This window comes from Oncorhynchus mykiss, chromosome 10 (genome assembly GCF_057628025.1).
Source record: "Oncorhynchus mykiss isolate SJ-2025 chromosome 10, ASM5762802v1, whole genome shotgun sequence".
Lineage (NCBI taxonomy): Eukaryota > Metazoa > Chordata > Actinopteri > Salmoniformes > Salmonidae > Oncorhynchus > Oncorhynchus mykiss.
This window is the reverse complement of record NC_143031.1, coordinates 7,990,001-8,014,000: the sequence shown is the minus strand read 5'-3', so window position 1 is coordinate 8,014,000 and position 24,000 is coordinate 7,990,001. Positions and strand designations below refer to the sequence as shown.

Genomic DNA, 24,000 nt, shown 5'->3' with positions numbered 1-24,000 from the left:
TTGTTGTAGAGACAGAGACTGTAACATGGATCGTGTTGTATTGTTGTAGAGACAGAGACTGTAACATGGACCGTGTTGTATTGTTGTAGAGACAGAGAGACAGAGACTGTAACATGGATCGTGTTGTATTGTTGTAGAGACAGAGACTGTAACATGGACCGTGTTGTATTGTTGTAGAGACAGAGACTGTAACATGGACCGTGTTGTATTGTTGTAGAGACAGAGACTGTAACATGGACCGTGTTGTATTGTTGTAGAGACAGAGACTGTAACATGGACCGTGTTGTATTGTTGTAGAGACAGAGACTGTAACATGGACCGTGTTGTATTGTTGTAGAGACAGAGACTGTAATATGGACCGTGTTGTATTGTAAAGGAAGAGACTGTAACATGGACCGTGTTCTATTGTTGTAGAGACAGAGACTGTAACATGGATCGTGTTGTATTGTTGTAGAGACAGAGACTGTAACATGGACCGTGTTGTATTGTAAAGGAAGAGACTGTAACATGGATCGTGTTCTATTGTTGTAGAGACAGAGACTGTAACATGGATCGTGTTGTATTGTTGTAGAGACAGAGACTGTAACATGGACCGTGTTGTATTGTTGTAGAGACAGAGACTGTAACATGGACCGTGTTGTATTGTTATAGAGACAGAGAGACAGAGACTGTAACATGGATCGTGTTGTATTGTTGTAGAGACAGAGACTGTAACATGGACCGTGTTGTATTGTTGTAGAGACAGAGACTGTAACATGGACCGTGTTGTATTGTTGTAGAGACAGAGACTGTAACATGGACCGTGTTGTATTGTTGTAGAGACAGAGACTGTAACATGGATCGTGTTGTATTGTTGTAGAGACAGAGACTGTAACATGGATCGTGTTGTATTGTTGTAGAGACAGAGACTGTAACATGGACCGTGTTGTATTGTTGTAGAGACAGAGACTGTAACATGGACCGTGTTGTATTGTTGTAGAGACAGAGACTGTAACATGGATCGTGTTGTATTGTTGTAGAGACAGAGACTGTAACATGGATCGTGTTGTATTGTTGTAGAGACAGAGACTGTAACATGGACCGTGTTGTATTGTAAAGGAAGAGACTGTAACATGGACCGTGTTGTATTGTAAAGGAAGAGACTGTAACATGGATCGTGTTGTATTGTAAAGGAAGAGACTGTAACATGGACCGTGTTGTATTGTAAAGGAAGAGACTGTAACATGGATCGTGTTGTATTGTAAAGGAAGAGACTGTAACATGGACCGTGTTGTATTGTTGTAGAGACAGAGACTGTAACATGGACCGTGTTGTATTGTTGTAGAGACAGAGAGACAGAGACTGTAACATGGATCGTGTTGTATTGTTGTAGAGACAGAGACTGTAACATGGACCGTGTTGTATTGTTGTAGAGACAGAGACTGTAACATGGACCGTGTTGTATTGTTGTAGAGACAGAGACTGTAACATGGACCGTGTTGTATTGTTGTAGAGACAGAGACTGTAACATGGATCGTGTTGTATTGTTGTAGAGACAGAGACTGTAACATGGACCGTGTTGTATTGTTGTAGAGACAGAGACTGTAACATGGACCGTGTTGTATTGTTGTAGAGACAGAGACTGTAACATGGACCGTGTTGTATTGTTGTAGAGACAGAGACTGTAACATGGACCGTGTTGTATTGTTGTAGAGACAGAGAGACAGAGACTGTAACATGGATCGTGTTGTATTGTTGTAGAGACAGAGACTGTAACATGGACCGTGTTGTATTGTTGTAGAGACAGAGACTGTAACATGGACCGTGTTGTATTGTTGTAGAGACAGAGACTGTAACATGGACCGTGTTGTATTGTTGTAGAGACAGAGACTGTAAAATGGACCGTGTTGTATTGTTGTAGAGACAGAGAGACAGAGACTGTAACATGGATCGTGTTGTATTGTTGTAGAGACAGAGACTGTAACATGGACCGTGTTGTATTGTAAAGGAAGAGACAGAGTCTGTTTAGTGATGACTTTTTCTGAGTCTGGTCATATTCATGCTGTTACCTAAGCAGCCGACTTGTTTTGCTCCAAGATGTTCTTAGAATTGTCTTAGATGTAATTATAACTCTTACCTAACTTTTGAACCCTCTCTCCTCTCCTCTCTTCTCCTTTTTTCTCTCCTCTTCACGCAGTGTCCGTTCATTGATGAATACATCCTGGTTCTACACAATAAGATCAGAACTAAATGTGTGGAGTTCCCAGAGTCGTAAGTCTCTCTCTCTCCCATCCCCCATCAACCTCTCTCTCTCCCATCCCCCATCAACCTCTCTCTCTCCCATCCCCCATCAACCTCTCTGTCTCCCATCCCCCATCAACCTCTCTGTCTCCCATCCCCATCAACCTCTCTGTCTCCCATCCCCCATCAACCTCTCTCTCTCCCATCCCCCATCAATCTCTCTCTCTCCCATCCCCCATCAACCTCTCTCTCTCCCATCCCCCATCAACCTCTCTGTCTCCCATCCCCATCAACCTCTCTCTCTCCCATCCCCCATCAACCTCTCTCTCTCCCATCCCCCATCAACCTCTCTGTCTCCCATCCCCCATCAACCTCTCTGTCTCCCATCCCCCATCAACCTCTCTGTCTCCCATCCCCCATCAACCTCTCTGTCTCCCATCCCCCATCAACCTCTCTGTCTCCCATCCCCCATCAGCCTCTCTCTCTCCCATCCCCCATCAACCTCTCTCTCTCCCATCCCCATCAACCTCTCTCTCTCCCATCCCCCATCAACCTGTCTCTCTCCCATCCCCCATCAACCTCTCGCTCTCCCATCCCCCATCAACCTCTCTGTCTCCCATCCCCCATCAACCTCTCTGTCTCCCATCCCCCATCAGCCTCTCTCTCTCCCATCCCCCATCAACCTCTCTCTCTCCCATCCCCATCAACCTCTCTCTCTCCCATCCCCCATCAACCTCTCTCTCTCCCATCCCCCATCAACCTCTCTCTCTCCCATCCCCCATCAACCTCTCTGTCTCCCATCCCCCATCAACCTCTCTGTCTCCCATCCCCCATCAGCCTCTCTCTCTCCCATCCCCCATCAACCTCTCTCTCCCATCCCCCATCAACCTCTCTCTCTCCCATCCCCCATCAACCTCTCTCTCTCCCATCCCCCATCAACCTCTCTCTCTCCCATCCCCCATCAACCTCTCTCTCTCCCATCCCCCATCAACCTCTCTCTCTCCCATCCCCCATCAACCTCTCTCTCTCCCATCCCCCATCAACCTCTCTCTCTCCCATCCCCCATCAACCTCTCTCTCTCCCATCCCCCATCAACCTCTCTCTCTCCCATCCCCCATCAACCTCTCTCTCTCCCATCCCCCATCAACCTCTCTCTCTCCCATCCCCCATCAACCTTCCTCCTCTTTTTTATTAAGTGAGACAGACTTGATGTTCCAGCCACCACCACCACAGAGCTGAAACCGATGCTGCCAACTTACTATTTCTTACACTGTTACCCCAGGAAACTTACGTCTTATTACATACAGTTGGGAGGAACTATTGGATATAAGAGCAACGTCAACTTACCAACTTTACGACCAGGAATATGACTTTCCCGAAAGCGGATCCTTTGTTTGGTTCACCACCCAGGACAATAGATCGGATCCCAGCAGGCGACCCAAAACAACGGCGCCGCAGAAGGGGCAGACGGAGCGGTCTTCTGGTCAGGCTCCGTAGACGGGCACATCGCCCACCGCTCCCGAGTATACTACTCGCCAATGTCCAGTCTCTTGACAACAAGGTAGACGAAATCTGAGCAATGGTTGCCATCCCGAGAGACATCAGAGATTATAACATTCTCTGTTTCATGGAAACATGGCTCCCTCGGGATACGTTATCAGAGTCGCTACAGCCACCTGGTTTCTTCACGCATTGTGCCGACAGAAGTCATGGTGTGATCATGGTGTCGTGGTGTGATCATAACAACATACAGGAACTCAAGTCCTTTTGTTCACCTGACCTAGAATTCCTTACAATGAAATGCCGACCACATCATCTACCAAGATAATTATCTTTGATTATAATCAGTCGTGTACACCCCCCCCCCCCCCCCCCCCAAGCAGACGTCTCGACGGCCTTGAAAGAACTTTCTTGGACTCTATGTAAACTGGAAACCACATATCCTGAGGCTGCATTTATTGTAGATGGGGATTTTAACAAGGGTAATCTGAAAATAAGGCTGCCTAAATTTGATCAGCATATCGAATGCCGACCCGGGCTGGCAAAATTCTGGATCATTGTTACTCTAACTTACTCTAACTTACGACGCATACAAAGCCCTCCCTCGCCCTCCTTTCGGCAAATCTGACCACGACTCCATTTTGTTGCTCCCAGCCTTTAGACAGAAACTAAAACAGGAAACGCCCATGCTCAGGTCTGTTCAACGCTGGTCCGACCAATCTGATTCCACGCTTCAAGATTGCTTCAATCACGTGGACTGGGATATGTTCTGGATAGCGTCGGACAACAACATTGATGTATACGCTGAATCGTTGAGTGAGGTTATTAGCAAGTGCATCGGTGATGTTGTACCCATGGTGACTATTAAAACCTTCCCCAACCAGAAACCGTGGTGGCAGCATTTGCGCAAAACTGGAAGCGCGAACCACTGCTTTTAATCAGGGCAAGGCGACCGGAAACATGACCGAATACAAACAGTTTAGCTATTCCCTCCGCAAGGCAATCAAACAAGCTAAGCGTCAATATAGAGACAAAGTAGAGTCGCAATTCAACGGCTGAGACACGAGAGTTATGTGGTAGGGTCTACAGTCAAACACGGACTACAAAAAGAAAACCAGCCCATCGCTGACCCTAATGTCTTGCTCCCAGATAAACGAAACAACTTCTTTGCTAGTTTTGCTCGTTTTGACAATACAGTGCCACCGACACGGCCCGCTACCAAAACCTGCGGGCTCTCCATCACCGCAGCCAACGTGAGGAAATCATTTAAACGTGTTAACCCTCACAAGGCTGCCGGCCCAGACGGTATGGTATCCCTAGCCGCGTCCTCAGAGCATGCGCAGACCAGCTGGCTGGTGTGTTTATGGACATATTCAATCAATCCCTATCCCAGTCTGCTGTTCCCACATGCTTCAAGAGGGCCACCATTGTTCCTGTTCCCAAGAAAGCTAAGGTAACTTCCGTCATCATGAAGTGCTTTGAGAGACTAGTCAAGGATCATGTCACCTCCACCCTATCTGACACCGTAGACCCACTTCAATTTGCTTGCCGCCCAATAGGTCCACAGACGACGCAATCACACTGCACACTGCCCTAACCCATCTGGACAAGAGGAATACCTATGTAAGAATGATGTTCATTGACTACAGCTCAGCATTTAACACCGTAGTACCCTCCAAACTCATCATTAAGCTTGAGACCCTGGGTCTCGACTCCGCCCTGTGCAACTGGGTCCTGGACTTTCTGACGGGACGCCCCCAGGTGGTGAGGGTAACTAACAACATCTCCTCTCCGCTGATCCTCAACACTGGGGCCCCACAAGGGTGCGTTCTCAGCCCTCTGCTGTACTCCGTGTTCACCCATGACTGCGTGGCCATGCACGCCTCCAACTCGATCATCAAGTTTGCAGATGGCACTACGTCAACAAAACAAAGGAGATGATGATGGACTGTTCACCCCGCTATCATCCAGAAGGCGAGGTCGGTACAGGTGCATCAAAGCAGGGACCGAGAGACTGAAAAACTTAATGAAAACACCTCGTAATAACACTGTCTGGGCTATCTTAATGGAAACATCTCGTAATAACACTGCCTGGGCTATCTTAATGGAAACACCTCGTAATAACACTGCCTGGGCTATCTTAATGGAAACACCTCGTAATAACACTGCCTGGGCTATCTTAATGGAAACATCTCGTAATAACACTGCCTGGGCTATCTTAATGGAAACACCTCGTAATAACACTGCCTGGGCTATCTTAATGGAAACATCTCATAATAACACTGCCTGGGCTATCTTAATGGAAACACCTCGTAATAACACTCCTGGGCTATCTTAATGGAAACATCTCGTAATAACACTGTCTGGGCTATCTTAATGGAAACACCTCGTAATAACACTACCTGGGCTATCTTAATGAAAACACCTCGTAATAACACTGCCTGGGCTATCTTAATGGAAACATCTTGTAATAACACTGCCTGGGCTATCTTAATGGAAACACCTCGTAATAACACTGCCTGGGATATCTTAATGGAAACACCTCGTAATAACACTGCCTGGGCTATCTTAATGGAAACACCTCGTAATAACACTGCCTGGGCTATCTTAATGGAAACACCTCGTAATAACACTGCCTGGGCTATCTTAATGGAAACACCTCGTAATAACACTGCCTGGGCTATCTTAATGGAAACACCTCGTAATAACACTGCCTGGGCTATCTTAATGAAAACACCTCGTAATAACACTGCCTGGGCTATCTTAATGGAAACACCTCGTAATAACACTGCCTGGGCTATCTTAATGGAAACACCTCGTAATAACACTGCCTGGGCTATCTTAATGAAAACATCTCGTAATAACACTGCCTGGGCTATCTTAATGGAAACACCTCGTAATAACACTGCCTGGGCTATCTTAATGGAAACACCTCGTAATAACACTGCCTGGGCTATCTTAATGAAAACATCTCGTAATAACATTGCCTGGGCTATCTTAATGGAAACACCTCGTAATAACACTGCCTGGGCTATCTTCATGGAAACACCTCGTAATAACACTGCCTGGGCTATCTTAATGGAAACACCTCGTAATAACACTGCCTGGGCTATCTTAATGAAAACACCTCGTAATAACACTGCCTGGGCTATCTTAATGGAAACACCTCGTAATAACACTGCCTGGGCTATCTTAATGGAAACACCTCGTAATAACACTGCCTGGGCTATCTTAATGGAAACACCTCGTAATAACACTGCCTGGGCTATCTTAATGGAAACACCTCGTAATAACACTGCCTGGGCTATCTTAATGAAAACACCTCGTAATAACACTGCCTGGGCTATCTTAATGGAAACACCTCGTAATAACACTGCCTGGGCAATCTTAATGGAAACACCTCGTAATAACACTGCCTGGGCTATCTTAATGGAAACACCTCGTAATAACACTGCCTGGGCTATCTTAATGGAAACACCTCGTAATAACACTGCCTGGGCTATGTTAATGGAAACACCTCGTAATAACACTGCCTGGGCTATCTTAATGGAAACACCTCGTAATAACACTGCCTGGGCTATCTTAATGAAAACACCTCTTAATAACACTGCCTGGGCTATTTTAATGGAAACACCTCGTAATAACACTGCCTGGGCTATCTTAATGGAAACACCTCGTAATAACACTGACTGGGCTATCTTAATGGAAACACCTCGTAATTACACTGCCTGGGCTATCTTAATGGAAACACCTCGTAATAACACTGCCTGGGCTATCTTAATGGAAACACCTCGTAATAACACTGCCTGGGCTATCTTAATGGAAACACCTCGTAATAACACTGCCTGGGCTATCTTAATGGAAACACCTCGTAATAACACTGCCTGGGCTATCTTAATGAAAACACCTCGTAATAACACTGCCTGGGCTATCTTAATGGAAACACCTCGTAATAACACTGCCTGGGCTATCTTAATGGAAACACCTCGTAATAACACTGCCTGGGCTATCTTAATGGAAACACCTCGTAATAACACTGCCTGGGCTATCTTAATGAAAACACCTCGTAATAACACTGCCTGGGCTATCTTAATGGAAACACCTCGTAATAACACTGCCTGGGCTATCTTAATGAAAACACCTCGTAATAACACTGCCTGGGCTATCTTAATGAAAACACCTCGTAATAACACTGCGTAATAACACCTCGTAATAACACTGCCTGGGCTATCTTAATGAAACCACCTCATAATAACACTGCCTGGGCTATCTTAATGAAAACACCTCGTAATAACACTGCGTAATAACACCTCGTAATAACACTGCCTGGGCTATCTTAACTTCCACCACTGTTATTTAACACTGGTACTGCTGGAGATAAGTAAGCCTTGTCCGAGCGAGAACGGCCTATAGGGCATGAGCCAACTCTTGTTTCTGTAGCATGAGGCAGCCTGGTGTACGAGTACTCCCCCTGTACAGGACGCTAGTCTGTCCCAGGGCCTTACCCCTAATTCTAATGCTGAGTGCCAAGCAGATTATGTTATACCTTAATTAATACTGTACCAGCCCTGACCTCTGTGTATCTGACCTCTGTGTGTGTTGTGTGTTTGTTTGTTCCTGTAGGCCAGAGATTAGTGAAGAGCTGAAGACTCTGATCCAGAGAATGTTGGACAAGAACCCAGACACCAGGATCACCATACCTGAGATCAAGGTGAGGGGAGGAGCTTCAGCCTCATCCCTCTGAGTTAGACCAATGGTACTGTAGGAGGTCTGTATGAGGATTTTTTTACACAATAGGACTCATTAACAGGCGGTGCTGAACGTGTCCTCTCCGGCCAGATCAACAGCTGTCCTGATAAGATCACACACACACACACACACACACACACACACACACACACACACACACACACACACACACACACACACACACACACACACACACACACACACACACACACAAAGATCAGAGGAGGGTAAGGAAGTCCCTGAAGGTGAAAGCTGAATCCTCTCCCTGTTGGCCTCTCTGTAAAAGAGACCGAGTTCTAACTTCTCATCTCATCTGTAGTCAGCGTCTCCTCTCTCTCCAGGGACTGTGTGTGTGTGTGTGTGTGTGGTGGGGGGGGGGGCTAATTAGTCGCAGTGGTGTCATCCCTGTCCCCTGACACTACCTGCCTCACTGATTCAGCATCACACACATCTGACTCAAATGAGACGCGACACAGTTAGGATTAAATTATTTATTTTTGATGTGAAAATAGTATATTGATGTATAAATAAACAATGTATCACATACCAGTGGCCTAACTGACACCAGTAGCCTAACTGACACCAGTAGCCTAACTGACACCAGTAGCCTAACTGACACTAGTGGTCTAACTGACACCAGTAGCCTAACTGACACCAGTAGCCTAACTGACACTAGTGGTCTAACTGACACCAGTAGCCTAACTGACACCAGTAGCCTAACGTATACATTAGAGGCAGGGAGGAAGCACATCTCCAAATGTCCTCATACACAGAAAAATCACAACCTACCCCAGTAAGATGGGCACCTCTGTTAGCCCTCTGTGGGGATATGGAGAGCCATGGAGAAACTAGATGCTATATTAATGTCCATGAAGAGACATGGCACTGAAATGCATGCAACGCCTCCCCCATTCATATTCTTCTCTGAAACTGATGGCTATTACATTCTCTTTCAAAACCTGCCCTGCTTTCATTCAAACACACAACAATTGTTCTAAAACATGTGTTCTGCCTTCCATGAAATGTGAAGTCCCCGACACACACAGAGGAGGTTCTAACTAGCCAGACCTTTAATTAGGAAAGCCCCAGACACAGTGACACACCATCACCATCACCTCTCTCTCTCTCTCTCTCTCTCTCTCTGTCTCTCGCTCTGTCTCTCGCTCTGTCTCTCTCTCTCTGTCTCTCTCTTTCTCTGTCTCTCTCTTTCTCTGTCTCTCTTTCTCACTCTCTATCGCTCTCTCTCTCTGTTTCTTTCTCTCTCTCTCTCTCTCTCCCTCTTTCTCTCCTCTTTCTCTCTCCCCCTCTCTCTCCCTCTCTCTCCCTCTCTCTCTCTCTGTCTCTCTCTCTGTCTCTCTCTCTCCCTCTCTCTCTCCCTCTCTCTCTCTGTCTCTCTCTCTCTCTCTCTCTCTCTCTGTCTCTCTCTCCCTCTCTCTCTCTCTCTCTCTCCCTCTGTCTCTTTCTCTCCTTGTCAGTCCTGACGTTAGACAGCCTTGGCTTTAGAAGACTGTTTACAGCAGCAGGCATTTCTACAGTCTGTCCAATAAATTCTTTAGATTCTTATTCCCCCTTTCTCTTCACCGGGTGATGTGTGTTTCTGGGTGATGTGTGTTTCTGGGTGATGTGTATTTCTGGGTGATGTGTGTTTCTGGGTGATGTGTGTTTCTGGGTGCTGTGTGTTTCTGGGTGCTGTGTGTTTCTGGGTGATGTGTGTTTCTGGGTGATGTGTGTTTCTGCATGATGTGTATTTCTGGGTGATGTGTGTTTCTGGGTGGTGTGTGTTTCTGCATGATGTGTATTTCTGGGTGATGTGTGTTTCTGGGTGGTGTGTGTTTCTGGGTGATGTGTGTTTCTATGTGATGTGTGTTTCTGGGTGGTGTGTGTTTCTGGGTGATGTGTGTTTCTGGGTGATGTGTGTTTCTGGGTGATATGTGTTTCCGGGTGGTGTGTGTATCCGGGTGATGTGTATTTCTGGGTGCTGTGTGTTTCTGGGTGATGTGTGTTTCTGGGTGATGTGTATTTCTGGGTGCTTTGTGTTTCTGGGTGCTGTGTGTTTCTGGGTGCTGTGTGTTTCTGGGTGATGTGTGTTTCTGGGTGATGTGTGTTTCTGGGTGATGTGTATTTCTGGGTGCTGTGTGTTTCTGGGTGCTGTGTGTTTCTGGGTGTTGTGTGTTTCTGGGTGATGTGTATTTCTGGGTGCTGTGTGTTTCTGGGTGCTGTGTGTTTCTGGGTGCTGCATCTGTATATCGCTTTCTAGTAGTGCCGAGGCACATACCACTGTGACATTCTTGTGTGTGTGTGTGTGTGTGTATGTGTGTGTGTGTGTGTGTGTGTGTGTGTGTGTGTGTGTGTGTGTCTCAGTTGGACCCGTGGGTGACCCAGGATGGTTGTGACCCCTTACCTCTAGAGGAGGAACACTGTACCGTGGTGGAGGTCACCGAGGAGGAGGTGCAGAACTCTGTCAAGTTTGTCCCCAGCCTTTCTGCCGTGGTAAGGAGCCTGAAGTGTGTGTGTGTGTGTGTGTGTATCTTCCTGCCCGCACAAATGCAAGTGCATGTGTGTGTTTTAGGTGAGTGAGCGTGCATCATCTGATCGTGTGTGTGTGTGTGTTTTAGGTGAGTGAGTGTGCATCCTCTGATCGTGTGCGTGTGTGTGTTTTAGGTGAGTGAGTGTGCATACTCTGATCGTGTGCGTGTGTGTGTTTTAGGTGAGTGAGTGTGCATCCTCTGATCGTGTGCGTGTGTGTGTTTTAGGTGAGTGAGTGTGCATCCTCTGATCGTGTGCGTGTGTGTGTTTTAGGTGAGTGAGTGTGCATCCTCTAATCGTGTGCGTGTGTGTGTTTTAGGTGAGTGAGTGTGCATCCTCTGATCGTGTGCGTGTGTGTGTTTTAGGTGAGTGAGTGTGCATCCTCTGATCGTGTGCGTGTGTGTGTTTTAGGTGAGTGAGTGTGCATCCTCTAATCGTGTGCGTGTGTGTGTTTTAGGTGAGTGAGTGTGCATCCTCTGATCGTGTGCGTGTGTGTGTTTTAGGTGAGTGAGTGTGCATCCTCTGATCGTGTGCGTGTGTGTGTTTTAGGTGAGTGAGTGTGCATCCTCTGATCGTGTGCGTGTGTGTGTTTTAGGTGAGTGAGCGTGCATCATCTGATCGTGTGTGTGTGTGTGTGTGTTTTAGGTGAGTGAGTGTGCATCATCTGATCGTGTGTGTGTGTGTGTGTTTTAGGTGAGTGAGTGTGCATCCTCTGATCGTGTGCATGTGTGTGTTTTAGGTGAGTGAGTGTGCATCCTCTGAGCGTGTGTGTGTGTGTGTTTTAGGTGAGTGAGTGTGCATCATCTGATCGTGTGTATGTGTGTGTTTTAGGTGAGTGAGTGTGCATCCTCTGATCGTGTGCATGTGTGTGTTTTAGGTGAGTGAGTGTGCATCCTCTGATCGTGTGCATGTGTGTGTTTTAGGTGAGTGAGTGTGCATCATCTGATCGTGTGCATGTGTGTGTTTTAGGTGAGTGAGTGTGCATCATCTGATCGTGTGTGTGTGTATTCAGATCCTGGTGAAGGCCATGCTGAGGAAGAGGTCGTTCGGTAACCCCTTTGAGTGTCCCAGAAGTAGAGAGGAGAGGTCCATGTCTGCACCTGGCAACCTGTTAATGTGAGTTCTGTTCTGCAGTACTGCAGCTCTAACACCAGACTGACACGCTATCAGTCACACACCAACAACCTGTTAATGTGAGTTCTGTTCTGCAGTACTGCAGCTCTAACACCAGACTGACACGCTATCAGTCACACACCAACAACTTCTTCTACACACCAACAACTTCTTCTACACACCATATAACCCAAACCCCCTATTTTCCCTAACTCCTAACTCCTAACTCCTAACCCTAACCCTAACTCCTAACTCCTAACTCCTAAACCTAACTCCTAAACCTAACTCCTAACTCCTAAATCCTAAACCTAACTCCTAACTCCTAAATCCTAAACCTAACTCCTAAACCTAACTCCTAACTCCTAAACCTAACTCCTAAACCTAACTCCTAAACCTAACTCCTAAACCTAACTCCTAACTCCTAAACCTAACTCCTAACTCCTAAACCTAACTCCTAACCCTAAACCTAACTCCTAAACCTAACTCCTAAACCTAACTCCTAACTCCTAAACCTAACTCCTAAACCTAACTCCTAAACCTAACTCCTAAACCTAACCCCTAACTCCTAAACCTAACTCCTAACTCCTAAACCTAACTCCTAACCCTAAACCTAACTCCTAAACCTAACTCCTAAACCTAACACCTAACCCTAAACCTAACTCCTAAACCTAACTCCTAAACCTAACTCCTAACTCCTAAACCTAACTCCTAACTCCTAAACCTAACTCCTAACCCTAAACCTAACTCCTAAACCTAACTCCTAAACCTAACACCTAACCCTAAACCTAACTCCTAAACCTAACTCCTAAACCTAACTCCTAACCCTAAACCTAACTCCTAAACCTAACTCCTAACTCCTAAACCTAACTCCTAACTCCTAAACCTAACTCCTAACCCTAAACCTAACTCCTAAACCTAACTCCTAACCCTAAACCTAACTCCTAACCCCTAAACCTAACTCCTAACCCTAAACCTAACTCCTAAACCTAACTCCTAAACCTAACTCCTAACCCTAAACCTAACTCCTGACCCTAAACCTAACTCCTGACCCTAACCCTAAACCTAACTCCTAACCCCTAAACCTAACCCCTAAACCTAACTCCTAACCCTAAACCTAACTCCTAACCCTAAACCTAACTTCTAACCCCTAAACCTAACTCCTAAACCTAACTCCTAACCCTAAACCTAACTCCTAAACCTAACTCCTAAACCTAACCCTAAACCTAACTCCTAACCCCTAAACCTAACTCCTAAACCTAACTCCTAACTCCTAAACATAACTCCTAACCCTAAACCTAACTCCTAACCCTAAACCTAACTCCGAAACCTAACTCCTAAACCTAACTCCTGACCCTAAACCTAACTCCTAACCCTAAACCTAACTCCTAACCCTAAACCTAACTCCTAAACCTAACTCCTAACCCTAAACCTAACTCCTAACCCTAAACCTAACTCCTAACCCTAAACCTAACTCCTAACCCTAAACCTAACTCCTAAACCTAACTCCTAACTCCTAAACCTAACTCCTAACTCCTAAACCTAACTCCTAACTCCTAAACCTAACTCCTAACCCTAAACCTAACTCCTAAACCTAACTCCTAACCCTAAACCTAACTCCTAAACCTAACTCCTAAACCTAACTCCTAACCCTAAACCTAACTCCTAAACCTAACTCCTAAACCTAACTCCTAAACCTAACTCCTAACTCCTAAACCTAACTCCTAACCCTAAACCTAACTCCTAAACCTAACTCCTAACCCTAAACCTAACTCCTAACCCCTAAACCTAACTCCTAACCCTAAACCTAACTCCTAAACCTAACTCCTAAACCTAACTCCTAACCCTAAACCTAACTCCTGACCCTAAACCTAACTCCTAACCCTAAACCTAACTCCTAACCCCTAAACCTAACCCCTAAACCTAACTCCTAACCCTAAACCTAACTCCTAACCCTAAACCTAACTCCTAACCCCTAAACCTAACTCCTAACCCTAAACCTAACTCCTAACCCTAAACCTAACTCCTAACTCCTAAACCTAACTCCTAACCCTAAACCTAACTCCTAAACCTAACTCCTAACCCTAAACCTAACTCCTAACCCCTAAACCTAACTCCTAACCCTAAACCTAACTCCTAAACCTAACTCCTAAACCTAACTCCTAACCCTAAACCTAACTCCTGACCCTAAACCTAACTCCTGACCCTAACCCTAAACCTAACTCCTAACCCCTAAACCTAACCCCTAAACCTAACTCCTAACCCTAAACCTAACTCCTAACCCTAAACCTAACTTCTAACCCCTAAACCTAACTCCTAAACCTAACTCCTAACCCTAAACCTAACTCCTAAACCTAACTCCTAAACCTAACCCTAAACCTAACTCCTAACCCCTAAACCTAACTCCTAAACCTAACTCCTAACTCCTAAACATAACTCCTAACCCTAAACCTAACTCCTAACCCTAAACCTAACTCCGAAACCTAACTCCTAAACCTAACTCCTGACCCTAAACCTAACTCCTAACCCTAAACCTAACTCCTAACCCTAAACCTAACTCCTAAACCTAACTCCTAACCCTAAACCTAACTCCTAACCCTAAACCTAACTCCTAACCCTAAACCTAACTCCTAACCCTAAACCTAACTCCTAACTCCTAAACCTAACTCCTAACTCCTAAACCTAACTCCTAACTCCTAAACCTAACTCCTAACTCCTAAACCTAACTCCTAACCCTAAACCTAACTCCTAAACCTAACTCCTAACCCTAAACCTAACTCCTAAACCTAACTCCTAAACCTAACTCCTAACCCTAAACCTAACTCCTAAACCTAACTCCTAAACCTAACTCCTAAACCTAACTCCTAACTCCTAAACCTAACTCCTAACCCTAAACCTAACTCCTAAACCTAACTCCTAACCCTAAACCTAACTCCTAACCCCTAAACCTAACTCCTAACCCTAAACCTAACTCCTAAACCTAACTCCTAAACCTAACTCCTAACCCTAAACCTAACTCCTGACCCTAAACCTAACTCCTAACCCTAAACCTAACTCCTAACCCCTAAACCTAACCCCTAAACCTAACTCCTAACCCTAAACCTAACTCCTAACCCTAAACCTAACTCCTAACCCCTAAACCTAACTCCTAAACCTAACTCCTAACCCTAAACCTAACTCCTAAACCTAACTCCTAACCCTAAACCTAACCCTAAACCTAACTCCTAACCCCTAAACCTAACTCCTAAACCTAACTCCTAACTCCTAAACCTAACTCCTAACCCTAAACCTAACTCCTAACCCCTAAACCTAACTCCTAACCCTAAACCTAACTCCTAAACCTAACTCCTAAACCTAACTCCTAACCCTAAACCTAACTCCTGACCCTAAACCTAACTCCTAACCCTAAACCTAACTCCTAACCCCTAAACCTAACCCCTAAACCTAACTCCTAACCCTAAACCTAACTCCTAACCCTAAACCTAACTCCTAACCCCTAAACCTAACTCCTAATCCTAAACCTAACTCCTAACCCTAAACCTAACTCCTAACTCCTAAACCTAACTCCTAACCCTAAACCTAACTCCTAAACCTAACTCCTAACCCTAAACCTAACTCCTAACCCCTAAACCTAACTCCTAACCCTAAACCTAACTCCTAAACCTAACTCCTAAACCTAACTCCTAACCCTAAACCTAACTCCTGACCCTAAACCTAACTCCTGACCCTAACCCTAAACCTAACTCCTAACCCCTAAACCTAACCCCTAAACCTAACTCCTAACCCTAAACCTAACTCCTAACCCTAAACCTAACTTCTAACCCCTAAACCTAACTCCTAAACCTAACTCCTAACCCTAAACCTAACTCCTAAACCTAACTCCTAAACCTAACCCTAAACCTAACTCCTAACCCCTAAACCTAACTCCTAAACCTAACTCCTAACTCCTAAACATAACTCCTAACCCTAAACCTAACTCCTAACCCTAAACCTAACTCCGAAACCTAACTCCTAAACCTAACTCCTGACCCTAAACCTAACTCCTAACCCTAAACCTAACTCCTAACCCTAAACCTAACTCCTAAACCTAACTCCTAACCCTAAACCTAACTCCTAACCCTAAACCTAACTCCTAACCCTAAACCTAACTCCTAACCCTAAACCTAACTCCTAACTCCTAAACCTAACTCCTAACTCCTAAACCTAACTCCTAACTCCTAAACCTAACTCCTAACTCCTAAACCTAACTCCTAACCCTAAACCTAACTCCTAAACCTAACTCCTAACCCTAAACCTAACTCCTAAACCTAACTCCTAAACCTAACTCCTAACCCTAAACCTAACTCCTAAACCTAACTCCTAAACCTAACTCCTAAACCTAACTCCTAACTCCTAAACCTAACTCCTAACCCTAAACCTAACTCCTAAACCTAACTCCTAACCCTAAACCTAACTCCTAACCCCTAAACCTAACTCCTAACCCTAAACCTAACTCCTAAACCTAACTCCTAAACCTAACTCCTAACCCTAAACCTAACTCCTGACCCTAAACCTAACTCCTAACCCTAAACCTAACTCCTAACCCCTAAACCTAACCCCTAAACCTAACTCCTAACCCTAAACCTAACTCCTAACCCTAAACCTAACTCCTAACCCCTAAACCTAACTCCTAAACCTAACTCCTAACCCTAAACCTAACTCCTAAACCTAACTCCTAACCCTAAACCTAACCCTAAACCTAACTCCTAACCCCTAAACCTAACTCCTAAACCTAACTCCTAACTCCTAAACCTAACTCCTAACCCTAAACCTAACTCCTAACCCTAAACCTAACTCCTAACCCCTAAACCTAACTCCTAAACCTAACTCCTAACCCTAAACCTAACTCCTAAACCTAACTCCTGACCCTAAACCTAACTCCTAACCCTAAACCTAACTCCTAACCCTAAATCTAACTCCTAACCCTAAACCTAACTCCTAAACCTAACTCCTAACCCTAAACCTAACTCCTAACCCTAAACCTAACTCCTAACCCTAAACCTAACTCCTAACCCCTAAACCTAACTCCTAAACCTAACTCCTAACCCTAAACCTAACTCCTAACCCTAAACCTAACTCCTAACCCCTAAACCTAACTCCTAAACCTAACTCCTAACCCTAAACCTAACTCCTAAACCTAACTCCTAACCCTAAACCTAACTCCTAAACCTAACTCCTAACTCCTAACCCTAAACCTAACTCCTAACCCTAAACCTAACTCCTAACCCTAAACCTAACTCCTAAATCCTAAACCTAACTCCTAAATCTAAACCTAACACCCAAACCTAACTCCTAAACCTAAACCTAACTCCTAAACCTAAACCTAACTCCTAAACCTAAACCTAACTCCTAAACCTAACTCCTAACCCTAAACCTAACTCCTAACTCCCTCCCCATGTGGGATCATTTTCCTTGTTTTACTATCCTTGTGGGGCCTTTTGGGGATTTTAGGTCCCCACAAGGATAGATGAACAAACCCAGACACACACAAACACACACACACACCGTCCCCCTCTGAGAGCAGGAAAACCAGTCACCTGGAGCTGCCAATTGCGTTGCCATAGTATCACAATCCAGGGACAATGTCTTACAGTACGTTTCTATCTGTGTCTTTCCCTCTGTTTATCATCTAATTCTCTGTCTTTCTCTCTGTTTTCCATCTAATTCTCTGTCTTTCTCTCTGTTTTCCATCTAATTCTGTCTTTCTCTCTGTTTTCCATCTAATTCCCTCTTGTCTTTCTCTCTGTTTTCCATCTAATTCTCTGTCTTTCTCTCTGTTTTCCATCTAATTCCCTCTTGTCTTTCTCTCTGTTTTCCATCTAATTCCCTCTTGTCTTTCTCTCTGTTTTCCATCTAATTCCCTCTGTCTTTCTCTCTGTTTTCCATCTAATTCCCTCTTGTCTTTCTCTCTGTTTTCCATCTAATTCTCTGTCTTTCTCTCTGTTTTCCATCTAATTCCCTCTTGTCTTTCTCTCTGTTTTCCATCTAATTCTCTGTCTTTCTCTCTGTTTTCCATCTAATTCCCTCTTGTCTTTCTCTCTGTTTCCATCTAATTCCCTATCTGTCAGTGAATAAGCGACAGACATAATGATGTGGAACTACCACAGTTTAACCTCAGATGCCCCTGACCTGTGTGCTCTATACTGAAGGTTTAACCCTGTGGCTTCACACTGCTAGCTGCTAGCTCCAGTTTAATCAAGAGTTTGCAAGTATGGACCTGTGATGTTTTTTGTTATTTTGTATATATTTACTATCCCTTTGGAACAGTGAACCTTAGAGAATAAATAAGAAACCTGCACGCTGCTCTTGATAGTGTTGCTGCTCTTGATAGTATCGCTGCTCTTGATAGTATCGCTGCTCTTGATAGTATCACTGATCTTGATAGCATCACTGCTCTTGATAGCATCACTGCTCTTGATAGTATCACTGCTCTTGATAGCATCACTGCTCTTGATAGCATCACTGCTCTTGATAGTATCACTGCTCTTGATAGCATCACTGCTCTTGATAGTATCACTGATCTTGATAGCATCACTGCTCTTGATAGTATCACTGCTCTTGATAGTATCACTGCTCTTGATAGTATCACTGCTCTTGATAGTATCACTGCTCTTGATAGTATCACTGCTCTTGATAGTATCACTGCTCTTGATAGTATCACTGCTCTTTATTAAGCTTCATGTATTGGCCTCAAGGCCTTCCTCAGAGTTTTTTGTAATTTATTTTTGTTACCGTGCACCTGCAACAAAGACAGCTCAAATGTGTGAGTGCCTTTTTGAATTTTGAATTGTAAACCTTTGGAATACATTGGGCAAATTGCAACCATTGAAAGTCACACCAGATTATCGGCACGTGATCTCTCGTTAAACCACCAATACGCTCTAAAATCACCCACATATCTGAACTCAATTGCAACCATCATTGGCCAGCGATTTATCGCTCCCTAAAGCGGATGAGGAGGTCATCTTTTAGTCTTGATCGCGGCCAACATTTTTCAAGACTACTTTGTACTCTGGTTGGTATTGTCATCGTGTCTTCTCCTGCTCCTCCCCTCCAACTACTTACCACCGGTCCTGGGATTCATCATTACGCACACCTGGCACTCATCATTACGCACACCTGGTACTCATCATTACGCTCACCTGGCACTCATCATTACGCTCACCTGGTCCTCATCATTACACTCACCTGGCACTCATCATTACGCACACCTGGCACTCATCATTACGCACACCAGGCACTCATCATTACGCTCACCTGGCACTCATCATTACGCTCACCTGGTCCTCATCATTACACTCACCTGGCACTCATCATTACGCTCACCTGGTCCTCATCATTACACTCACCTGGCACTCATCATTACGCACACCTGGCACTCATCATTACGCTCACCTGGCACTCATCATTACGCTCACCTGGCACTCATCATTACGCACACCTGGCACTCATCATTACGCACACCTGGCCCTCATCAATACGCACACCTGCTAATCATTATGATTCACACCTGGACTTTATTACCTTCATCATTTCCTCCCCTTTATATGTCCCTCTATTATGTTCACTCACCAGTTGGTAGTACTCTTGTGTACCGGCGTGAAGCCGCATGAAATTGTCTCGTTCCTGGTTTTGTTGTTTTATTAAATGTTTCACCTGCTTCCTGCTTCCTGACTCACAGCTCCATTATTACACAATATTACACATTACAACAATTTCATCCTACTTCATGAGCAGACTAAGGGTGATTTAGTTCTACTTTATGAGCAGACTAAGGGGCGATTTAGTTCTGCTTTATGAGCAGACTAAGGGGGATTTAGTTCTACTTCATGAGCAGACTAAGGTTGATTTAGTTCTACTTTATGAGCAGACTGAAGGTGATTTAGTTCTACTTTATGAGCAGACTATGGGCGATTTAGTTCTGCTTTATGAGCAGACTACGGGTGATTTAGTCCTACTTTATGAGCAGATTAAGGGGTGATTTAGTTCTACTTCATGAGCAGATTAAGGGGTGATTTAGTTCTACTTTATGAACAGACTAAGGGGTGATTTAGTTCTACTTTATGAGCAGACTGAAGGTGATTTAGTCCTACTTTATGTGCAGACTAAGGGGAGATTTAGTTCTGCTTTATGAGCAGACTAAGGGTGATTTAGTTCTACTTTATGAGCAGACTAGGGGCAATTTAGTTCTGCTTTATGAGCAGACTAAGGGTGATTTAGTTCTACTTCATGAGCAGACTAAGGTTGATTTAGTTCTACTTTATGAGCAGACTGAAGGTGATTTAGTTCTACTTTATGAGCAGACTAAGGTTGATTTAGTTCTACTTTATGAGCAGACTAAGGGGTGATTTAGTTCTACTTCATGAGCAGACTAAGGTTGATTTAGTTCTACTTTATGAGCAGACTAGTGGCGATTTAGGTCTACTTTATGAGTAGACTAAGGGTGATTTAGTTCTACTTTATGAGCAGACTAAGGGTCATTTAGTTCTACTTTATGAGCAGACTAATGGTGATTTAGTTCTACTTTATGAGCAGACTAAGGTTGATTTAGTTCTACTTTATGAGCAGACTAAGGGTGATTTAGTTCTACTTTATGAGCAGACTAAGGGTGATTTAGTTCTGCTTTATGAGCAGATTAAGAGGTGATTTAGTTCTACTTTATGAGCAGACTAATGGTGATTTAGTTCTACTTTATGAGCAGACTAATGGCGATTTAGTTCTGCTTTATGAGCAGACTAATGGTGATTTAGTTCTACTTTATGAGCAGACTAAGGGTGATTTAGTTCTACTTTATGAGCAGACTAAGGGTGATTTAGTTCTGCTTTATGAGCAGATTAAGAGGTGATTTAGTTCTACTTTATGAGCAGACTAATGGTGATTTAGTTCTACTTTATGAGCAGACTAATGGTGATTTAGTTCTACTTTATGAGCAGACTAAGGTTGATTTAGTTCTACTTTATGAGCAGACTAAGGGTGATTTAGTTCTACTTTATGAGCAGACTAGTGGCGATTTAGGTCTACTTTATGAGTAGACTAAGGGTGATTTAGTTCTACTTTATGAGCAGACTAAGTGTCATTTAGTTCTACTTTATGAGCAGACTAATGGTGATTTAGTTCTACTTTATGAGCAGACTAATGGTGATTTAGTTCTACTTTATGAGCAGACTAATGGCGATTTAGTTCTGCTTTATGAGCAGACTAATGGTGATTTAGTTCTACTTTGTGAGCAGACTAAAAGGTGTTTTATCTATTTGACAATTAACAATCAAGTTTTTCCTCGTTTACCACATCAGATCTACTGTGGAAATGTGCCCGAGACGTATGAACAGAAAATCAAAATGTTGATGGTGTTTCTAATTTTCAGAGTAACAACTCGACGAACACTATGGAAGCTTAAATCAAGTTTATTCGTCCATTGGGTCAATACAGTTGCATCAGACGACAACATATTCACACAAGCACTGATATTTAACTATGCCGAGTCTCCTCCTACACATCTGAACAGCCAGTGCATCCTGATGTCTAGTCACTTTACCCTGCCTTCATGTACATATCTACCTCAAATACCTTATTATTATCTATCCTGATGTCTAGTCACTTTACCCTGCCTTCATGTACATATCTACCTCAAATACCTTATTATTATCTATCCTGATGTCTAGTCACTTTACCCTGCCTTCATGTACATATCTACCTCAAATACCTTATTATTATCTATCCTGATGTCTAGTCACTTTACCCTGCCTTCATGTACATATCTACCTCAAATACCTTATTATTATCTATCCTGATGTCTAGTCACTTTACCCTGCCTTCATGTACATATCTACCTCAAATACCTTATTATTATATATCCTGATGCCTAGTCACTTTACCCTGCCTTCATGTACATATCTACCTCAAATACCTTATTATTATCTATCCTGATGTCTAGTCACATGACCCTGCCTTCATGTACTGTTACTGTTGGTTACTATGTTGGGGATATATTTTTACTCTGCATCGTTGGGAAAGGTTTGTGAGAACCCGAGTGGTGCACTGGTCTAAGACACATCTCAGTGCAAGAGGCGGTACTGCAGCACCTGGCTCGAATCCAGGCTGTATCACATCGACCGTGGCCGTGATTGGGGATCCCACAGGGCAGCACACAATTGGCCCAGCGTCGTCCGGGTTTGGCTGGGGGAAGCCGTCATTGTAAAGAAGAATTTGTTCTTAACTGACTTGCCTAGTTAAATAAAGGTTAAATACATTTTGGGGGGTTTTCGGCTGGGTTTCTGTAAAGCACCTTGTGACCACTGCTGATGTAAAAAAGGTCTTTATAAAATACATTTGATTGATTTATTGACCTGGCACTGGACAACAAAATGGACTCTTCCAGGCACAGATCTAGGATTAACAGCTTGCCCTTCACAATCCCTAACCGTTAGGGAAGAACAATGAAGCTGACCTGACAAGTGTCTAGGGTCAACTGACTCTGGGATGAGTGGAGTGGGAGAAGGAGGCTCAATGGCTGCTCCATCACCCTCTGACCTCAGTCTCCGACCTCTGACCCTGTGTCCATTTTCTCCCCTGCTTTTTCTGCTGCAGGGACGTGTGGCCGTTCCGCCACTCTTTAAAACTCCACCCCTCTCTAAGGTAAATTTGTGTGGTCACTGGTCCAACACTTGGAACCACCCCTCACCCATTGGGGTTCCTTCATAAACTGTCACTCATTGGTCTCCATCTCTCATCTCCCTAAGTTACACATCACGTGTTGTTGTCACCGTTGCTGTATGTTGTCATTCTTTGTGGTGTTTCTTCGCTTCCTCATTGTGACGACATTAGGTGGCTGCCGTTTCTCTCCACGTGTATGATAAGAGACTTGACTGTAGACTTTGACTAATTTCTCTCTCTCTCTCTCTCTTTCTCTCGCTCTCTTTCTTTCTCCTTCTTTCCCTCTCTCTCGCTCTCTCTCTCTCTTCCTCTCACTGCCTCGCTCTCTTTCTCTCTCCACCTCTCTCTCTCTCTCTCTCTCTCTCTCTCTCTCTCTCTCTCTCTCTCTCTCTCCTCTCTCTCTCTCTCTCTCAGGAAGGGCAGCAGTGGAGAGGGCAGTAGGGAGGGAGAGCTAGAAGACCTGGATGAAGATGAACCCTCTTCTCCAGTCAGCACAGCCCAGCTTAGCTCCACACAGGCGTCTGAGCCACCTCCTCCCCTTTAAGAACTATATGCCCTTCCCCTTTAAACCCCCATCTGTACATTGCCTCTCTCCCATTAAATATATAATGCACTCCACTCTTATGTTCCTGTCCCTCCTCTTCATCCTTCCCTGATCTCACCTCACTCCGTCATCGTGTGTAATTACCCAAAGAAACACAGAGAACTCCGACAGCACTGGAGACCGTACTCATGGGTTGTTCAGTGGTAAACTCAAGACTCTGTCTGTCTGTCTCTGTCTGTCTGTCTGTCTGTCTGTCTGTCTGTCTGTCTGTCTGTCGCCATGATGTCACTGTGAAGAAGAAGACTTGCGTTTTGTTTTGTTATGTTTTGTTGTCACAATCAATGATGAACGTCATCACCGTTCAGAGACTCTATTGAGTCATCCTTCACAGTCAATGGACAATAGGTTTTCCCTAACAGCCTCTTGAGGCATCCTTCACAGTCAATGGACAATAGGTTTTCCCTAACAGCCTCTTGAGGCATCCTTCACAGTCATGGACAATAGGTTCCCTAACAGCCTCTTGAGGCATCCTTCACAGTCATGGACAATAGGTGTTGTACATAGATCAGAAATGTGTCGGTCGGTATCATGTCAATGTTGTTGTCTAGCTAGCTCACCCATACATGCTAAGCTGTTAACATAAACCTTCCACACACAGT

General features: G+C 44.4%; 1 protein-coding gene across 3 annotated transcripts in view; it reads left to right on the top strand.

Moving 5' to 3' along the window:
* The window catches only part of LOC118966703 (calcium/calmodulin-dependent protein kinase kinase 1), a 156,436-nt gene that overhangs the window by 132,426 nt on the left and 10 nt on the right, over window positions 1-24,000 (top strand). The window contains exons 4-9 of one of the 3 annotated variants that reach the window (XM_090188864.1): window positions 2,177-2,250; window positions 8,344-8,431; window positions 10,831-10,959; window positions 12,008-12,111; window positions 22,732-22,779; window positions 23,212-23,415. In XM_090188864.1, coding sequence (XP_090044990.1) covers window positions 2,177-2,250; window positions 8,344-8,431; window positions 10,831-10,959; window positions 12,008-12,111; window positions 22,732-22,779; window positions 23,212-23,341 — 573 coding nt within the window. In that variant the 3' untranslated portion in view covers window positions 23,342-23,415. Of the gene's footprint in view, window positions 1-2,176; window positions 2,251-8,343; window positions 8,432-10,830; window positions 10,960-12,007; window positions 12,116-22,731; window positions 22,780-23,211 lie in introns of those variants that run through there. The other 2 variants (XM_090188865.1, XM_090188866.1) reach the window with 2 other exon arrangements.